Source organism: Rissa tridactyla, chromosome 1 (assembly GCF_028500815.1).
Source record: "Rissa tridactyla isolate bRisTri1 chromosome 1, bRisTri1.patW.cur.20221130, whole genome shotgun sequence".
Lineage (NCBI taxonomy): Eukaryota > Metazoa > Chordata > Aves > Charadriiformes > Laridae > Rissa > Rissa tridactyla.
Window position 1 is genome coordinate 134,072,466 of NC_071466.1, and position 21,344 is coordinate 134,093,809.

At 39.6% G+C, this 21,344-nt stretch overlaps 1 protein-coding gene across 1 annotated transcript in view; it reads left to right on the forward strand.

Moving 5' to 3' along the window:
• Nucleotides 1–20,795, forward strand: part of TRPV5 (transient receptor potential cation channel subfamily V member 5) — a 29,130-nt gene extending 8,335 nt beyond the window's left edge. The window contains exons 3-16 of the mRNA XM_054188107.1: nt 1,124–1,221; nt 1,763–1,885; nt 2,834–2,974; nt 3,510–3,608; nt 3,835–4,010; nt 4,835–4,981; nt 11,291–11,503; nt 11,840–11,926; nt 13,057–13,133; nt 13,435–13,600; nt 13,874–13,940; nt 14,519–14,787; nt 15,802–15,908; nt 17,338–20,795. Coding sequence (XP_054044082.1) covers nt 1,124–1,221; nt 1,763–1,885; nt 2,834–2,974; nt 3,510–3,608; nt 3,835–4,010; nt 4,835–4,981; nt 11,291–11,503; nt 11,840–11,926; nt 13,057–13,133; nt 13,435–13,600; nt 13,874–13,940; nt 14,519–14,787; nt 15,802–15,908; nt 17,338–17,614 — 2,047 coding nt within the window. The 3' untranslated portion in view covers nt 17,615–20,795. The remainder of the gene's footprint in view (nt 1–1,123; nt 1,222–1,762; nt 1,886–2,833; nt 2,975–3,509; nt 3,609–3,834; nt 4,011–4,834; nt 4,982–11,290; nt 11,504–11,839; nt 11,927–13,056; nt 13,134–13,434; nt 13,601–13,873; nt 13,941–14,518; nt 14,788–15,801; nt 15,909–17,337) is intronic.
• The last annotated feature ends 549 nt before the right edge of the window (nt 20,796–21,344 follow it).

The following is a 21,344-nucleotide window of genomic DNA, read 5'->3' on the forward strand; positions in this document are numbered from 1 at the left end:
TTGCAGGTAATTCTTTGCACTCTCCCTTCAGGTACTTATACATATTGATAAGAACCCTGCCCGAGCCTTCTGTTCTCCAGGCTAAACAGTTCCACCTCATATGATAGATGCTCCACCGCCTTTCCTCATATGATAGATGCTCCAGTCCCATAATCATCTTTGTGGCCCTTCACTGAACTCCCTCCAGTAGCTCCGTATGTCTTTTGTACTGAGAACTAGACACAGGACTCTAGGTATGGCCTTAACAGAGTTGAGTAGAGAGGGAGGATCACCTCCCTTGACGTGCTGTTTGCATCAAAGGACCTTGCTGAAGTGAAGGTTGGTGACTATACTTGTAAATTCTTCAGAAGCCCCAAAAGATCTACTGAAATAACCCAGAGCCTCATGGAGGACCCAAGGGCATTCTTCAATTATAAGTGAACAATTTCCAGTCTGGAACTTGTTCAATGGCATGCTCTTTCTCAGGACAGGCATACTTTTCAGTTCTCAACAATTTCCTCAATTTTTTCAGCATTAGAGAAAAAAAAATGGTACAGCTAAGCTTTCAAATTTTTCCTCATAACTTTGTATGATGAGGGACAACATTTCCGAACTCATTCTTTTAATAATACTGCAGGAAGTGTTGCTATGAAACAGCTGGAATTCTTGTTTGTACGTTTTCTTTTCCATCCATTCAGATGCCAACCTTTTTTAAATTTATCATGCCGTGTAAAAAAAAATACTGGCTTTTTCTGGCTCCTGAGATAACTCGCCTACTGGCAGGAGGGGTACCAAATGACCCCTCCTTCACTATCTTCTGTGCTTCAAAATGTGGGCTATATGAACCAGAAACATTTTGGTTATTCGCTTCTTTATTTCCCTCTGCTGCCACCATATGGCTAAGCATTAGTAAATCAGGAGAAGATGAACTACCTGGGGTTTAAGCACTGCATTTGTATGCTTTTGCCGTTCTTTTTTTTTTTTTTGCATTCAAAAAATGCCTCAGATGGTAGGTGTGCATTACTGACCTTTCAGTGAAAATGTTGAAGACATATACTGTCTCAAGCAAAGGCCACACTAGCTCCGGAGAGAGGCACCATGTGTTTGAGTGTGTTTCTTATTAGCCACTTTTTCTTGATTACAGAATCTGGGAATCCCCACTCCTCCAGGCTGCCAAAGAGAACAACCTCCCAGCCATTAGGAAACTTCTCACTGACGGAACATGTGATATCTATCAGAGAGGTAACTCACTTATTTCCCACAAATGGCTTTCAGTGGAAAGCAAGAGCCTGCTACATCGAGTAGAATAGTATGCTTGTTAGTTTGCTAAAACATTTGCATTAGCAGACTCAAACTACTTAACTGTATGTCAGCAGCTTTGCAACAAAGTGAGTTTTCTAACTTGGAGAGCTCATCAAACCCTAAAGGAGTGGTGAAGATCAGAGGTTTACAGCTTGAATGGGCCTTTTTTCTGGAGGGGCTGAAGGAGGTGGTTTACTGTGGAAGGTGATCAATGGAAGGGCTGTGTGCTCTTTCATTTCATGCCTGCGTCTGCTGTCACTTACAAACACCAGGAGTCTGTACAGCTTTCAGATTTTGACGGGGTGAAGGACAGAGATTATGCAGTTATGTGGCCGTTACCATGTCATCTGATGAAGCAGTATCTAGCAGCACTCAAGGATCTAGCACTCCTATAGTTCTCCACTCTGACAAATCTATTTCTGCTTTTGTTCCAGATAGTTGAATGTCTAGATAACTCATATAGTTCTTGTACTGTTTTTAGGTGCATTGGGGGAGACTGCCCTTCATGTAGCTGCCTTGTATGATAATGTGGAGGCTGCAGTGACTCTGATGGAAGCAGCTCCTGACCTTGTCAATGAGGGGATGACATCAGAGCTGTATGAAGGTAACGTCTCAGGGAATGAGGATAGGCAGGATTTTCTGCAGGGGGAGGGAGGAAGTACTATCTGTACATTTAGGAAAGTGGCTTATACTGTTCCTGGTTCAATATATTGCTAAACTGTTACATAGCAAAACCAACATACAAATAGTTCCTGACCATTATATTAAATTGGAATTATATTAAAACAAAGTACATACATGTGCAAACGTGCAAATATGTAATTGACAAACTCTTAACCACAGGTGGGCCTGTTGGCTATAGTGGAATTGCAAGGATATGTACAGTTTGCTTTCTGCCATAGTCATGTGTAACAACGGGGACACCTACCCGATCTCCTCTGAAAGGAGAAAAACTGGTTCTTTGGTTGACAAAGAATAGGGATTGAAAGCAAATGTGGCCACTGCTTTTGAGTCTGGACTCTGAGCCAGGTTTTAAAGAATGGTTCTCATTGACTACAGAGAAATGCCAGACAGAATCCTGAAACCACTAAGATAGTAATGATGGGGTTTTAAAAATTCTAATACCTAGTTTGATGGACTAGAGACAGTCATCTTTGGCAGCTTTGTCTTGACCTCGCCTTCATGTCCCATGAAGGAAAGTATAGTCCTTTCTGAGAGACATGAGCTTTCAGTGTGCTTCCTGGAAGAGTGTGGCATGTCTTGTTTTTCCCCAGAAAAAATCTAGAAAGGGCATCCTGTTGGGTTTTTTTGGCAGGTTGTGAAGACAGTTTTCATGAATTCATAAAACGTTTAAATAAAATGGGACCTCTGGAAAATCTGTAGTCCAACCTTCTGCACGTAAGAGGGATATCTTCAAAGCTACATCTTATAGCCACTATGGATGAAGTTCCAAAAAAATTAGATTTACCATGAGTGAAATATGAACTGCAGGCTACTGATCAGCCTCAAGCTGCTTTCTTGGAAGTCAAGGTTTTATTTCTGTGTCTTACAGGGCAGACAGCTCTCCACATTGCAGCAGTGAACCAGAACGTCACTTTGGTGAAGGCTTTACTCAAGAGAGGGGCCAATGCTTGCACAGCACGGGCCACTGGGCACTTCTTCAGGTGCAGCTCCCAGAATCTTCTCTATTTCGGTACAGCCTTATCTTTTTCCCTTGCTGTTATGGGAGGGAACTGGCAGAGTGATGAGGGAATATCAGGGAGGCTTGCTTAGTTCCCATCTAAGCGGGATAAGCAGAGGTTCCTGCTTCCAAGTGTCATCAGTCACACCCCTTTTAGCAGACAATAAGATTCCACCTGAGTATGTAAGTACTACATAAATATAAATATATAAATCATACCCATTTTATATATTTGCATGTATACAAAAATATATATTGCATAAGAATTATAATTTAATTTCTTCCTAACAGCCTATGCTGCAACTTACTTGTCAACCTTCTTACGAAGAATAGAAAAAGAATACTCTGAAAAGAATACTCCTTCCTTTTAGTGTTGTGTGGGGCAAATAAGATGAGGAAGGGGGCAGGAAATCTGCAGGTTACTTAAAGTAACTTTTCCTTTCATAACCTCTGGCTTCATAGCATGGATAGCTTTCCCTCAGTGTGCTTCAACCTCTCCTGCCTCCTGAGGTCTTAATGTTGTTTCTCCCCATTCCTTTCTTTGCAGGAGAGCATGTTTTATCATTTGCTGCCTGTGTGGGAAATGAGGAAATCGTACAGTTGCTTATTGAAAGTGGAGCTGACATTAGAGCCCAAGATTACCTGGGTATGTGCTGTGGGGCCTAGTGAATTGCATACAGTGGATCTGGACACTTTAAATCAGACTCTGACATTTGTGCATGCACATATTTTTCTCTCATTACAAACAGCTGTGGGATGAGGGATGTGAGAAAAATGAAAGCCACTGGTCTGTTATTGGCATCAGTCACTTGCCAGCCTTTGCACAGGGCTGGGCTATTCCCTATACTTTATCTGATCTGCTTCTTTCATAGGTAACACTGTTCTTCACATCCTGGTTCTCCAACCTAATAAGACATTTGCCTGCCACATGTACAGCCTGATACTTTCCTATGACAGGAACAAAGAGGGACCAGGATCACTTGAATTGATTCCTAACAATGAGGGGCTTACTCCATTCAAACTGGCTGGAGTTGAGGGCAACACTGTGGTGAGTTTAAGCGACACAGTTGCCTCCATACAAAAGGGGTTATTCAGAAATGGAGAACTTGAAATAATATCATCCAGACCAAGCAAAATTGTGCATGTTCTTAGTGAGTGGAAGATACATAACAAGTCCATTTTTTTTTTTGCCAGAAGTCTCATGTAGGACCAGAAAACCTGTATAAGAAAAAATTTTATCCTAATAAAAGAAATGAGTGCTTAAAGAATAGATCTTTTGACCCAATTTTTGAGCCATTTGAGTTAAACAGGTATTAACAGAAAGGTCCACTCCAAGTAATTTTTTAGAAGTCTAACAAATCATTGTCTTTGTTGCCTAGATTTCATTACCCTCAATGTGATGCATAGGAAACTTCTTCATGTATCAGACATTTATTCATAGTTAAGAACTCAATATTTAATGTAAACTCTCACCCTTCCCCTTAACAAAAAGACAAAGATGGTTAGTGTTTATTCTGTAGATCCATAAAGGACAGGATCATTTTTTTCTAATCAACGTATAATTCCATATGATGTCTATTGTCAACGTGTATAAATGTGTCAAATAACTTCAGCAATTTGATTAGAATTTAGAATAAAAATCATTCATCCTTTATCTCAAGCAGGAGATAATAATCAAATGGGAGTCAGAAAAAGTTCTTCCACTTCTTAACCTGCTATAATTGTTCATGAGAGATATGAGAACCACAACAACTACCAAATTCAAGCGAAATACATCGTAATAAAGGGGTTTTAACAAATTTTTTTTTTATTGCAAATACACTATATACTGGAATGCTTCTGATATCCTCCGTCCCCTTATTTTCTCCTCAGATGTTTCAATACCTTATGCAGAAGCGGAAACACAATCTCTGGTCCTTTGGCCCCTTGACCACTGTGCTGTATGATCTCACAGAGATTGACTCCTGGGCTGAAGATCAGTCCTTTCTTGAGCTCATTGTCTCAACCAAGAAGAGAGAGGTACTGTGGGCACTACATGCTTTCTATGCGCAGACTACAGTGATTATTAAAGGAGAAGAATTATGAGTTTGAAGGTTAAAGCTCTTTTATACTATCCATAGAGCAAGGACTCTGTACCATGTGCTGCAGAGAATACATGAAATGTAGCAGCTTTTTAATGATCTGGCTACAACTGATGCTTTACGCACAGTTTCTTCAGAGATGTCAAAGAACTTCGTACGAGCGAGCTACAGAAAATGACATTGTGTGATTTAGTAAAGGGTTGTCTCTCTTTCCCCAGGCTCAAAGATATCAGTAAGAAGTAGCTCTACAGTAGCAAGTAGCTTTCTATAACTGTGATACTGATTAACTCTCACAATGTCCCTGTGAGACATGACTACGTTCAGAAATCCTCAACTGGAATGCATTTTAAAAACACTCATAATCTTTCTTCCCTTCATTTAATGACATTGCTTGTCCAGGTTATGGCTTGAAACAAAGTAGGTGAATTATCTCTGCTGTATACTCAAAAACTTGTAAAGGGGTCACTAAGATAAAAATAGCAGAGTGTAATGGCAAGCTCAGACAGATCTGCTTAAGACTTTCAAGGTACACTACCCTATCAGTTGTAATCACCTTAAATAATTCTAATAGGACAGGAAATGAATCAGAAGACACCTTAATTAGCACAATTCTACCCATCCAGTATTATTTCAATCTATCAAAATTTTAATCAAACTTCTCTAACAAAAGTTTCATCTACTGGAGAGCTTTGCACAATGTGGAGGAAGTCTATGAAACTCTCATTTGCTTTTATTTAACATCCTCTAAATTTCTATGTGTAGCAGTACAGACAGAAATTCAGGGGAAAGAAGTCTATGTCAAAAAAATAGAACAACTTTATAAGTTCCAGAATACTAAACCATAACCTAAAAGAAAGAAGAATATTGTGCCTCTGTCTTTTCCCAAAACATAGTGCACGCAGATCCAAGATTCCTAATCTCAGAGGGTAAGATGTCGCCAATGCCATGAGATATTAGGATTTCTTTGTTTTCCAGAATTCTCTTAAATATGAGTAATTGCAATTTTTGCATGCATAAATAGTAATTCTTTTTTGTATTTGATATATGTTTGGTCCAAAATGTTTGCTTTCTCCTCTAGAAAAATGCAATATGTCACCCCATCCTATCATACCTTCCCAGTCCAGTATTGGACTAGAGTAGCATATTTAGGCCCCAATCAGAAGCAGGTTCCTGTTGTATTAAGGGGATGCCTACACAAATAGGTGTTAAGATGTATTTTCTGACCCTTACATGGATGAAAAGTGGCAAAAATAGAAGGGAACTAAGCTACAGGAAGATTACAGTAAGCTTCTAAATGTATATCATCCTTTTGAAAGTGAAATTTTCTCTCCTATGCAAAGAATTCTAGAATACTGACGTCTACATAGAACAGAGCACCTAAGGCTATCTAGCTAGGCTCATTATCTCTCACTTCTTTTTGATCCTTTAGGATATTTCTTAGGCCATTCAAGGGTCATGTCCATTTACTCAAATATACATGTTCCTTGCACTTTGTGCAATGTCTTTGACTGACTTAGAGGAAACAGGGCAATGTAGCAAAAGAAGGAAAACATGTAGAGTGCGATAAGATTTCCTTTAAAGTAACCCACTTATGCCACTTTGACTTATGTCTCTTTCTTGCTTATTGCTGTGGCCCCCTCAACATTGCAATAGGAAATAGGTCTAGAAGTATTCAATAAAGTGTGTGGGTCAAATTCATTACCAAGGTGTAAAGTACACCCTGTTTATCCTACTTATGCCCTAAGCAACAGTCTTCTAGCAGAAGCTGAAGGCTTGATATAGATGATTCAATTAAGTATCACCCAGATAATAATGCAGAAACTTAAAATGAAATATTTTTACATAAGTCATGGAGCTTTAGACAAGTACTAATCTCATTTGGAAAAACGTTCCAATTTTAGAACCATAGAATCATTTAGGTTGGAAAAGACCTTTAAGATCATCAAGTCCAACCATTAACTTGATACTGCCAAGTCCACCATTAAACCATGTCCCTAAGCACCACATCTACACGTCTTTTAAATACCTCCAGGGATGGTGACTCAACCACTTCCCTAGGCAGCCTGTTCCAATGCTTGATAACCCTTTCAGTGAATAAATTTTTCCTAATATCCAATCTAAACCTCCCCTGGCACAATTTGAGGCCATTTCTTCTTGTCCTATCACTTGTTACTTGGGAGAAGAGACCAACACCCACCTTGCTACAACCTCCTTTGTGGGAGTTGTAGAGAGTGATAAGGTCTCCCCTCAGCCTCCTTTTCTCCAGGCTAAACAACCCCATCTCCCTCAGCTGCTGCTCCTCATAAGACTTGCTCTCTAGACCCTTCACAAGCTTCCTTGCCCTTCTCTGGACATGCCTCAGTACCTCAACATCTGTCTTGTAGTGAGGGGCCCAAAACTCAAGACACAGTACTCAAGGTGCGGCCTCACCAGTGCTGAGTACAAGGGGATGATCTCTTCCCTAGTCCTGCTGGCCACACTACTTCTGATACAAGACAGGATGCTATTGGCCTTATTGGCCACCTGGGCACACTGCTGGCTCATATCCAGCTGGCTGGCGATGAACACCCCCCAGGTCCTTCTCTATCAGGCAGGTTTCCAGCCAGTCTTCTCCAAGCCTGTAGTGTTGCATGGGGTTGTTGTGACCCAAGTGCAGGACCCAGCGCTTGGCCTTCTTGAACCTCATACAGTTGTCCTCAGCCCATCGATCCAGCCTGTCCAGATCCCTCTGTAGAGCCTTCCTACCCTCCAGCAGATCAACACTCCTGCTCAACTTGGTGTCGTCTGCAAACTTACTGAGGGTGCACTCGATCCCCTCATCCAGATCATTTATAAAGATATTAAACAAAACTGGCCCCAATACTGAGCCCTGGGGAACACCACTTGTGACTGGCCACCAACTGGATTTAACTCCATTCACCACAACTCTTTGGGCCTGGCCATCTAGCCAGTTTTTTATCCAGCGAAGAGTACATCCATCCAAGCCATGGACAGACAGTTTCTCCAGGATATTTTCTTAGCCAGGAATATTCTGTCATCCTCGTTCTATGTTCCCACATGCAACAAAAACATTTCAAATGTTTATCAGATAAATTTTAGTTGTTAGCCTTTTCTTTTACCCTCAAGATGCCATAACAACTGAGGGTAGTTTCCAGTCATTAATATATATTGTTTTCCTTATACAGAAAATGCCTTGTTGATATTATGGCACTTGTTTGGCAACCTCAAAAAGGATTCTTTGAAAAGTAGCTTATTGCTCATGTGAACCCTGCATATGTTCTATAGGAATGGCCAAATAAATTCTTCCCTTTTTTATAGGTAGAGAAACTGCAAATGAAATAACACTAAACGTCTTAAAAGAGCTGAATCCAACTGCTTTTGACTGTCTCTTGAGTAAACTGAGCCCCTTGACCTACAAAGCAAACTTTGATCCTTCATAAACATATCAGCCATAGTCCTGTTTCTAGACTTTGAGTATTTACATATTCTACTTACATCAGTAGAAATTCCACACAGGGAAGACAGATGAAGGACTACAGGCTCGTTCTTGACCTATAGGAAGTCATTACAATTATGGCTTCAGTTCAGCTATACTGATTTCTTCCAGATTGTGAATGGACCCTAAGCGGTTATAATGAGATGACAGAAAAACACAAAAAAGACTCCATGCTGATTTACTGGGCCTGCAGGTGCCAGTAAACAAATATCTTTGTTTTACTTTCACTTTAACACAATATGGCTTTTAACTGAATGAAAAAGAAAATTTTGTTTTGAAAATACTTCAAGATGATCCATTTGGTTCCAAAATAGAGATCTAGCTCTTCAACTACTGCAGATCTTGGAGGCCATGATAACCTGAGTCAGTATCATCCATCTAATTTGAAAATAGCAGTTGTCATTTCTGTGGAATATACTTCCTTGCAGTGAGACTCTATGTTGCTTATGACTACTAGGGAATCATGGGCCAAATTTTTCGAAAGAACTCAGTATGAAAAGACCCTAATATTTGCTCTTTAATTTATTCATATCAGCATAGTGCTCTTGTCTCTGTGGTGTTGAATAGATGCCAGTAGTGCATTACATACTAAAATTAATATCTTTCCCATGTAGTACATTCATTCTTCACCGACTAGCTTACTAAGTAGAGCGTCTAATTTTGGGTGGGTTTGAGACCTTTTTTGCACACAATATTGTGTGTTCGTATCGGACAAATTAATCTTAAGAAGTACACTTGGCCTAGATTCATCCCATCTCATTTTTGTCACTGAGATGCTTAATTAAGTAATACAGATTCCCTAAGTTTTACATGTGGTTGATAAAGAAATGCAAGTAACTAAGTATCTTCAGAGAGTAATTTAGATCTTAGGTGAACTGAATAGCAGTCTGTTGCCTACAAGGAGAGAAATCTTAGGATAACCACATCACTAATTAAGATACCTCCTTTAGGTACCTAAAGTTATGTGATGGGGTTACTTGTAGTAATGATTCTCTAAGGACATAGATGAGGCAAAGTTTGTAGGAAGAAGTAATGACATTTATTAGACAGTTCATGTAGCCACAATTTCATCTTATCCTAGGAAAACAGTTGAAAAGAGTGGAGTGACATTGATCTTTCCAAGTTTTAGAATTGTCATCCCAGAAGCAAATCAATAGATTCACTCACAGGCATAGATTAGCAATGTTCAACAGAGGAAAAGATGTTGAATTCTTTTTTCAATAGCATCTCACTGTATTTTCTTTGTCCTTTATATGCACGTGTGCAAATCAACCAGATCGACCATGAGGGCACTTAAGAAAATTTCTGAATTCTTCCTGTTAGTTTTTGAAACTGAATTGTTTGATAAGAGAGGATTCTTCCCTTCAGTGCTCCTGACTCAACTGCTCTTTTTATGGAGTGTCCTTGTCACTCCTAAAACTGTGGTCTCAACTTTTTTTGATTAAGCTTTCTTTTTGCATAGAATTCCTCAGCCATGCAGTATGTATGGATATATGCAGATCTTTGACAGAAACACAACCACAACTTATGCAGCAGCACTATTTTTCATATCATGCAAGATGCTCACTGAAGATTCTGTTTATTCCTGGAAATGTATGTGGTCTTCTAGATGTATTTGAGCTCCACCACTGCACTTCTAAAAAGAAGGACCCAAACTTTGAATATAATATAAACAATGTAAAGGAAGTAAGTTGAAAGAGCCTGGGGTTTTTTTACAGTATATCCCACTGTAGGTATAATGCAGCTTTTATCATCATAGCTGAATGGTGAAAACTTTCAAAAACCCAGTCCATAAACAGGCTGCATTTAGACAGAAATAAAGGAACTTTGGAAATCTTTCTAAAGTCCTCTTAGTTGCCTGCTAAATCAAGGTCAGTTTTTCAAAGAGAGCGAATGATCTAAAGGACCTTTCAATATGTTTCCTTGAGATTAAGAGTTTCCACAGACACTACTGAAGTTGGCAGAAATAGCTGTTGAAACCAATGTTAGGTTACATGTATAAATGCAGAACTCCAATTTGGAGAAAAAAATCTAAGTGAATTTCACGTGGTTGTAGAGAAACCTCTTTTCTGTAGCTGAAAACAGAGTTCAAATTATCCTGTTTTCAATTCTATGTTCTAATAACGATGTATATTTTTCACAGAGGAGAATATCTATCTCTGTAAAGTGCACTGTGCTGTCTTGCTTAACACAAAATATTATTCAAAATTTATTCCAGTTACAGTAAAAGACAATTCATGAACTGAGATGGTTTTGTATGTATTTGAATCCCGGGAGTTCACAGGATTTATAAACTTTCTGATACTGTAAAGTTGGCATGCCCCTAATATGTATATATCCTAATATAACGATACTAAAAATTAATTAACAATAATACCTTTTCTTTTCTATAACACATCCTCATGTATTTGCATTCATGGACCTAGATCATAGGTCTGTCTCAAGTGTTTATATGGATCCAGACAACAAATTTATTCCAGTACCTGACATGCTTTTCTTGCACTTCCCACTGGTACTCAAAAGCTGTTCTCTGCAGGATGCATATTTTGCTTTTTTCCAAAGCTCTTTACTGGCGAACTGAGCAAATCCAAACCCACTTAAGCATTCCATTTTTTCAGAATAAATTCAGCTTCCTAATGCTGAATAGAGTAGGTGAGAAGAGTTTGTAACATTATCCCAGGAAACAGTGTAAATCATGCTTATAAACAAATGTCCTTATGGTGATTAATTCCTTCTTTCTATCTTTCTCAGGCACGCCAGATCTTGGACCTAACACCTGTGAAGGAGCTGGTGAGCCTGAAGTGGAATATGTATGGTCGTCCCTATTTCTGTTTCCTGGCTTTATTCTATATACTCTACATGGTCTGCTTCACTATGTGCTGCGTCTACCGACCACTGAAACCTCGAACAGGCAACAAAACAAGCGGCAGAGACAATACAATCTATGTCCAGAAAATGTTGCAGGTACTGTGTTTATAGGAGTCACGGCCCCATAGGCAGCATTGGGCAATTCTAATCTAACCTACTTAACTGGAAAGTCCAAGCCTTTCCCAGTTGCCAGCTATTGCAGCTGTCCTCCTTCTCTCTTTCTGCCAGCTGGCCTTTGTCAGTGAGGAGCATTGGGTATGCTCTGTTCTCCATTGCTGGGGCTGGGATTGTACCTCTGGCCTTGTCAGGCCTAGTCATGTTTATTACACTAACAGTGGGCCTTCGTTTCCCCCATCCTCATTTTTAATTTCCTTTCATTCCTTTCACTACGAGTTTTGGGTTTTTTTTTTGTTTGTTTTTTTTTTTTTTCAGGAATCATATATGACATATGAGGATGAGCTGAGGCTGGTGGGGGAGCTGATCACAGTCATTGGAGCCATAGTAATTTTGATCCTTGAGGTAAGAGAAACAGTGAGCTATATAGTCTCGAGTTTAATCAAGATAGATTTTACTTGCTAGACAAACATCAGTTTGTGCTCACAACTTCCTGGGGGTTATTTGCTTAGTCTAAGTGCTTTGAAATATGTCTTTGGTAATAGATTCTGTCAACAGTATCTATTGGATGAAACAGAGACTGTGACAACGTACTAGTAAGACTCCAGGTGTGGAAGAAGCAATTAGAAGGACTGGCTGCACTATCAAATACTGTCTGCAGGGTAATGCCACAGTTCCCGTCAGCACCATCTGTGGATCCAGCTGAATCCCAGCTGTTGCATGACATTCTTAGACATTTTTCACCCAGCACCCCTAAATACTCATGTGTTTAGGGATGCTGGTTGAAGTGATTTTTGTGCGTACACAGAAAAGTTTGTATTTCATTGGAGATCAGTGACTATATGGGCCTATAACAGGAGCCTTACTCAACCAGAGTTCTGAGGTAGACATGTTTAAGTGTTCTCCATACCAAGAACTCTCAAAAAAAAATAAAAATTAAAACAAATTAAAACAAATACATCCCCCACTTGATTTTCTTATAATATGAAACAGAAGATTGAAACTTTTACATGAGAAAAATCAAATAACAATGCCAGCATGAACAGAAGTGAAATGGGGCTTGTGAACAGCTTTCTCTCTGCCCATATATATTCCAGAAGGACAGGTCCTTCTTCCTGTGTTTGGTCAGGACTCTGGGGCTACACTACAACTAACACAGTGAGTCTTAATTATAACAAACTCCTTTGATTCCCCAAGAAGAAGTTCACTTCTGAGGCTCAGCTGTTTGTCTGGTCTCTTCTCAGTAATCTATATGAACTTCAGGCTCACAGCTCTATGCTGCAACATCTCTCTGCCACATATCAGAGTCTCTCAATCTGCTCAAGTGTTCTTAGATTTTCCAGCAATCTCTGTTACATCCCCAGGTGTGACTCAATCATTCAGTTTTTAAAGTAATGTAGAAATCAAGCTATGAACCAGCAAACAAAGCACATGCGTCTGGCCCCAAGATCCTTTGAATATTGGCAGTTACCGTGACGTTTAATAGTATAATGAAATCCATCTAAGTCCTAAAGTCAGTAAGATGTCTCTCTTAGATCCCAGATATCCTTAGAGTTGGAGCGGCAAAATACTTTGGACAAACCATCCTGGGAGGGCCTTTTCACATAATTGTGTAAGTACACCACTTTTTAAGTGTAATAATATATTGTCTTTCATTTTCCTCACTGATGTCTTTTGCCACATGAGTCAGTTCCTCCATTTTTTTAGAGTATTCTTTTTATTTACTTTTCTTACTGGCTCAACTGGTGTGTAGGAAGCCAAGTGACTGGACAGGTAGAGTTAATAGCGCCAAGAAGTCACTGCCTATGGGGCTGTGTCTACATGTGCCTGTCTTGGAATTTTTGAAAAGAAAAGAAAAAGGAAGCTAAGATTCCTTTATTGAACTTTTTTCACTGTCTCTTCTTCCTTTGCAGCATCACATATGCCTGCATGATTCTAGTAACCATGGTGATGCGTCTCACCAGCACAACTGGTGAGGTGGTGCCCATGTCCTTTGCCCTGGTGCTAGGATGGTGCAATGTCATGTACTTCGCAAGAGGCTTCCAGATGCTCGGACCCTTTACCATCATGATCCAGAAGGTATAAGACACAAACAAATACGGGCTTGTTACATGCATCCTGACCCCTCTTTGCAGATAGGGAGAACTGAAAGAGTACTTTTTCTCCCTCAGGACTAGCATTAATGGCAAATGGACAAGTTCTTGTCTACACAGAGGGTTTGGAACTTTCACATTCTCTCTTTAGTGCAGAAGTTTCCTTTAGTCTTAGACTCTGGAAAATGGTTTACATAGGGTTGCATTGTGGCTTGGTGGGACAGCTGGGCCTTATGGTGGCTCTGTCTTTGCTCTTCAGATGATATTTGGAGATCTTATGCGCTTTTGCTGGCTCATGGCTGTGGTGATACTAGGCTTTGCATCAGGTGAGTCTACAAAAGGAAAACAGCATTATGTTACCCCTGCCAACTTCTTTAGTATGAATTAAGTGCATGGATTTTGATTTATTCTCAGGTTGCCCTTTGAGTTAGCTGGCAAAGGTGGTGATGATGTATAGCTTCTATTTCTTTGAACATGGTCACTTTTCCCATACTGATTTCTGTTCTCATGAGTTTGGTTTTCAAATCTTGCTCTTTCCAGGGTAATAGAAATTATGACAATCCAGATAATTCTACATATATATAAGTCAAGGTTTAAAAAACAAACAGCATTTAATACATGTCTTTGGAAAATGAGACTAGCAGACATAGTTTTATTATACCCTTGAAGAAGAAAAGATCACTTTTTTGAGAGCAAATAAATAATCAAAGTAATTCTCAGTCATATTCTGAGTCAGTGATTCTAGCCAGGCATTTGCCCTTGTTATGCTGGGTACTGCAGTAGCATGGAAACACAGACCTCCCCAGACCACTTTGTGTAATAAGACCCTGTTGGTGCTCTTGCAATGTGAATCCCATTGTTAAACTCTCTCTCTCCTTTTTTTCCCCTCGTTGCTCTCCTCTAGCTTTTTACATCATCTTCCAGACAGAGAACCCTGAAAACCTTGGGCAGTTCTACAACTATCCCATGTCCTTGTTCACCACCTTTGAGCTGTTCCTCACTATCATTGATGGCCCTGCAAACTATGACGTGGACCTGCCCTTTATGTACAGCGTGGTATACTTTGCCTTCGCCATCATTGCCACCCTCCTTATGCTCAACTTGTTAATTGCCATGATGGGTGACACTCACTGGAGAGTGGCCCATGAGCGGGATGAGCTCTGGAGAGCCCAGGTAATCTAACTTAGGTGGTAGAGGGTTTGCTTTGAATAAACAAGGGGAAAAGCTGTCCAGGAAAAATTTGCTAGATGGTGCAATTATTTACTCTGCCATCTGTGCTCTAAAGGAGGTACTTTAAAATGTTTCCGTGGCCTTCATTTTTCTCAAGCACTAATACAATAAACCGTGTCCTTTTAATTCTGTTTTACAGCTTCTGCACATCAACCACCTTTCATTCTTTCTATGTGTGAAATGTCTAAGTGCGAGACTACTCTTCTGCAAATCTTCCCATGTCAAACTGTCTTCCAGTATACCTTTGCTATGCGAGTATTCCTTCAAATAGCAGCTAGAAGCCCATCCAGACTTTCTTGTCCATCCTGTGTCTCCCTAGCTGTTTGTTCCTTAAGCATGGAATCTCTTGTTAAATAGAATTAAAGTTGCATCTTTTTTTTTTTTTTTTTGCAAATCACATTTCTGTGTAACTGAGAGTTAAATTATAACTATAGGGATTGACTGAGGGGACACAGAATGCAAGGTAATGATTACAAGTAGGTCAGTAACATCCTTAGATCCATTAACAGAAGTTGGCATGACTCTTGCTTGAAAGGCAAAAAAATTCAACCAGATCAGTTATATAGCTGCTTAACAGGAAATCCATTTCCTAGTATTTTTCTGTGAGAAAGCAGTAAGTCAAATGGTTAAATGTAGCTGTGTGGTCACATTGTTAAGTTCTGATGATAGTTAATGCAGATATAAAAGATATAAAAAACGTCCTTTTCTCTTACTTGCAAATTAATTACCTTACTTGTTGCCATCAGGTAAAAAAGGAAAGAAATTTAATAGGGTTTTAAGACCCCCATTGCTTCCTCAAAAAATGGCACGGTTAGGACGAAAACCGTGAATTGCCGTATGATAAACTGAGTGTTGACTCTGTGATTTTTCTCATGAAACTGATAATTTTGAAAGGGAGTGTGATTTTTTTGTAATTCATCTGAGTTCCTTGTGGTTTTTTTTTTTATTATTCTAAAGGTTGTCGCTACTACTGTCATGCTGGAGCGGAAACTGCCACGGTGTCTCTGGCCTCGCTCTGGAATCTGTGGGAGGGAGTACGGGCTAGGGGACCGATGGTATCTCAGGTGAGTTCTCTTCTAGTGTGTGCACATAAGGATGACAGAAGAAGAATCCAATGTATGGATGTTAATAAAGAGCCTTCCCAGTGGCCTGGGGAGGAGTGTTTGGAGTCCTTCCCAGTCTGTTTTCTGTCTGTGATTGATAGACAAGCACTGTTCCCCTCAGAACGCTCTGCTCTGCAGTTCCTTGTGAAATCAACTGATGTTTTCTTATCCAGTAGTCACAAGAGACAGATACCAGAAATTGCATGGGTTATATGGCCTGAATTTTTCTTTCAAACTTCTTATAATGAGTATCACAAAGCTTCACTGCTGGGCTTGGTTGGCTCCCCCTATCTATTAGATGCATGAAATGGCAGAGGCAGAATCAATTAGGCATTCAGCAGCAATGAACTGCACTACACATGATTCAAAATCAGAACGGGAATAATTAAAGGCAAGATTTATTTCTAGCGTGAACCTCGTAACTATATTATACTTTGCAAAGGCTGCATCAGGTGGCCAATTATAGGTCCAGGATTTCAGTTTAGGCACTGAAATAACAAGCAAAGTATCCGTAGTCTAGATAACACTAGATTCCTCGTTATTTCTGATTTTAATCAATATTTATACCAAGGTAAGAAAAGATTAAACTTTGTTTAGGCATGTGTCTTTTCTAACTCTGTCTTCTTTTGCTGATAAAGCCAGAAGGGGGAGTGGTGGCTGTATGAAATAGGACTTTCTGCAGGTTTTAGCAGAGTAATGAACCTTGTGGATTTTCAGGTTTGCTGAGCAGAACCAGCAGACCTAAAGTGGTACCAATATGCAACACCTTCAGTTCAAAGTGCAGAATATAACTTCGCAAGAGCAATATCCCAGCAACAATTCTTCATTGGATGCTATGAGAAAAGAGTGTTGATGTGATCTAGTTCTGTCAAATTACATGTATCTTCATTGAATATAGTGTGGGATAGTATTACAGAAGACAAGTTATAAGTAATGTAGAGAAGGGTTGGTGGAGCAGTTCAATAAAAGTTCTGCAAAAGTGACATCCTGAGGCTAGCAACCATGGAGTATCGGAGGCAGAAAGACAAGAACAAAGGAAATGGTTGAATATACCTGTATATACAAAAGATCTGGAGCTAGAGTCAGGTGGGGTAGCTTTGCCAATAGCTTACAGCCGGCAAAACGGAAAGGCCAAATTATGACTGGGAAATGAGCTAAAGGACAGGAAACCACGGGCAGATAAGGGTACTGAAGTCAATGATGGGGATGAAGGTCTAGGACATAATTGTGTGCTAGCAGCTGCTATGACTCTGCCTACAATCAGGTTCTGGAATGTCTGGGTCAGTAGGCATATTTTTGTGAGGGGTTTGCTTCTTGTGGCTGCTTGGTTTTGTTGGTACACTGGCATGTTTCTACTTCATTCAATTTATGTTTTTTAATCCTCTTACAGAGTTCAAGACAGGGTTGATCCCAACAAACACAAAATGATGCGGTACACAGAAGCATTTAAGACTCAGGATAGGGATAACTATGACAAAGATTTGGAAAAGCTGGAAATCGATAGGAACATCCTGTACAAGAAGGAACTGTCTGCTCTGTCATTGTCACGGAGCACATCCAGGACTAGTTCTCACCGTGGCTGGGAGATCCTGAGGCGCAACACCTTCCACCAACTTCGTGGAGAGGTCGGTCATCATACCATGGAAGAGGAGGTCTATGATGTCTAAGAAGCCTCTTTTTTTAACTCTACAATACAGATCACTTTTGCCACAACAGTTGCCTTCTCCAACTATTCATACACACTCCAGCATGCTACACACATTTGTCAGCCTTGAAGAACTCTGCTGGTGAACAGTTCATGACATCTATGCTATGACACATGAATGCAGTCTTTTCTCTCCTACTTTTAAGTGTCCCTGCTGTTGCACTGGTACTTGCACCAACTTGGTGGGCTTGTTGAGCTAAGGTCTGTGGCGGTTTGTTATGCTTTGTAATGCCTACAGAAATGCACAAAAGAAGCCAGCAATGGATTTCATCCATTTACAAAGAAGTGATGAGTAACCCTCTCCCAGACTGCTACATACGGTATAATCTCTCCCTCTAGTTTCACAAAATCCCAATGCTCTCACAGCATAGAGAACTGACTGAAGTTCTGTTTTATGATTTGCTACAGCACTGAAAAAAACCCCTTAGTTACAAAGCTCAGGAATGAAGGTAGTTGCTGACACTGTGATGATTAAAAGGACTCTAACTACTCAGCTGGCATTCAGGGCCTGGCAGATTTTGCCCTCTGAAGAAAGGCAGTCTCTATTAGCTTCATTTTCAATATTGCTATCTTAGCAGGACTGTTTTGATTTTGGTTTTGGTTTTGTTCGTTGTTTGGGGTTTTTTTGGTGGTGGTTTTGTTTGTTTGTTTGTTTTATTTTGTTGTCACATGAATGCACTTTAAGCTTTTGAAATGAAGTGATTGTTATTCCTGTGAGGATTCTGAAGGATCTGAAGTGGGAACTTCTTTTCCTAATGAGAGCATGTATGACCTGGTTAGGTGACTTTCAGCAGTGTGAATTTCAGCAGAACTATTAATCTCCTAAGTGAGCTGAAGCTGGTCTTTTGTTTTCTGTGAAAGAGTAAGATTCTGAACCATAGTTCTCTGAATTATTGAGCCATCAAGGCTGGGTAGTGAGATACAATATAGCACTGAAAGAAATGGAGAGGAAATGTTGGATAGATGAATAAGAGCTACTGCAGAGGTGGTTCATAAACTGGTATTCTCTCTCTCTCTGAAAGCCTAAAACTATGCAATGAACAACCGAGTCATCCGCACAGTTCCCTTCCAGGCATGATGCTGTCAGTTTGTCACCTGGCTAGGGACACCTTAAGAAAAATGGAGAAATGTTCAGAGAAATGGACTGTCATTTCGAGGTTTTTTGTATTCTCAGGAGTGTGGAAAGCAATCGATGGTCTTAACATTTCCTTGCAATGGGACTGGTAACAGAAACTTTGTTTTTTAAGAAACCAAGGATTATTATCCAACACTAGATTTTGAGCCAAGTCACCCTGTGAAAATCAAAGGAGATAATGAAAAAGCTGAATCCAGTGGATTTCTGTTTGTGTTGAAATATCACAGCAAACATCTCCTACATCTCCTCTCTTGCAGGTGCTGTAGTGAGCATCATGATCTTTGCAACTATGTGTGTTTATTTAAATGTCCTCTTTCTCTTACTTGAACGTGTATTTATGTTCCAGTGGAAGACTGACAGAAGACTCTCTTTCCGGAATTCAACTGCATACTTTTGAGTTGACTCATTTTGTTGAATTGAAAGTGTTGCCTGGTCTAGCTCACTTAAGTATTGTCAGTCCTTCCCAAAACCTTTGAGGTTTGTACTGGTGGTCTTTGGAAATAGGAACAAAGTGCCACATTTACCAGAACTGTGGATTGCTGCTCTAACTGTAGATGAATTTTCTTTCATAGTGAATAGGAAATAGCAGGAAGTAGAGAACTCTCCACAGGCCTCCCCCTGCCCCCAGGTATGTTAGTCTTTTCACTAGCTTGAAAACCTGCAAAAATACAATTATGATAGAGCCACATATAGCTAATTCTACAAAAGGACTCCTCTTTGTGACATAATAAAAATAATAAATAATATTTTTACAACTAGTTTGAAGTATAAGCTGTGTAAGCCCTGGTTCTGATTTGTGTTCTTCTTCATTGCTATAAACAATTATGAGAATTTTGATCTTGGAACTCAAAACAACATATTGACATTACAGGAGACAGAACAGAAAAGAAGAAATCCAGTAGCAGATATTTTTAAGGAAGTGCCTTCTCTTGTAGAATTACAATCTGTAATAGTTAGCTTTCAAACTCCTTGCACGGAACCCATGCACAGAACAGCATCAGAACTGTGTGATTTATTTCCTCTTAGGCAACATGCCTCTCTTTGGAGTTGCCTAATTTAAATAAGATAGAGAATCATAGAATGTTTGGGTTGGAAGGGACCTTTAAAGGTCATCTTGTCCAACCCTCATGCAATAAGCAGGGATGTCTTCAATCAGCTCAGGTTGCTCAGAGCCGTGCCCAATCTGACATTGAATGTTTTTAAGGATGGGGCATCTACCACCTCTCTAGGCAACGTGCTCCAGTGTTTCACCTCTCTCACTGTAAAAAATTTCTTCCTGACTGCTATTGGAATTTGGCTTCCATTTTTCTGAGGTGACTTGCATATTAAAAAAAAATCCTGGAAAAACACCTCATTCAAGAGGGAGCAGAATATTTTACCAATAGTCAGTGATTCCCCAGTCAACTTTGCATAATCTTTGTGTCGATGATGAGTGGTGCAGACCATTTTTAGCATAATTTATTCTATCTGGAGGATGAAGAACAACAGAATAAAATTTGAGGTGGGAAAAGTCAGCAGATATAATGGGCACACCAGAAGTTGGAAATATTAAATTTAACACGTAAGTGTGGAATACCCATCCTCTTCCATTAGGACATATATCACATGAGCTGTGCCCATGTGAACCTCAGATGATGAAGTAATAGGAGACACTAAACTAACATTTGAGCTGGTTCAATGCAATCTGGCTCACGCTTGGAAACAGCAATGACTACAGTCTCACAAAGGCAATGTGAGATGTACTCTTGCTGCACTATTCTGAATGAATGTGCTGTTTCAGGATATTCTTCAATTTTTTGCATTTTGAGTTGTATCCTAAAATTCCAAAACAGCGTTGCTCCTCCTTGCTGTTGCAAGATGTCCTTCCTTGCCCTCCTAACAACTTTGCAATAATTTCAAAGCAGGCATTCCTCTCCTCCTTGAAACTGCTAACTTCAAACTATCTATCTGCTACATTACTGAAGCAACTTCTGAGTTTATAATAATGTGATAAGAATGAATGTTTTGATCCAGTTGCTTGTAGTAAAATGAGAAGTATTTTGCTGAAAATAAAAATTTTAAATATATGGAGTATTTTGTCTGCTTCTTTGTGTCTAAAATAAATATCATGGGCCAATTTTTGTGTTTGTTCCTCTAGTAGCAATCACAGACATTAGTTTACAAATTGTTTGGATTGTCGTGTTTGGATCTATGTTAAATTTTTTGGATTAAAGCTGTTTTTCCACAGCAATCCTCTTCAGAAATTTCTTTATATAAAATTTGTAGAGTTTCAAATACCTATTTCCAGTTCAAAATAAGAACTATCATGGCCCTTATTTTTTAAAGTCATTGAGTCGAAACTGCAATAGAAGCTCTTTGGAGAAGAAGCCTTATTTTCCTGTTGGTGGAATGACCTGTTTTGGATGGTGAGGTGATAGTCCTTGCTCTAGCTGCTTGCAATAAAAAATAAAAATAGTTACAGAGAGTTTTCTCGGTAATACAGATGCAAAACAGATACAGATAACCCAGTTTTGTGTGTATAATTGTGGCTTGCTGAATCTGATGTTTACAGCATTTC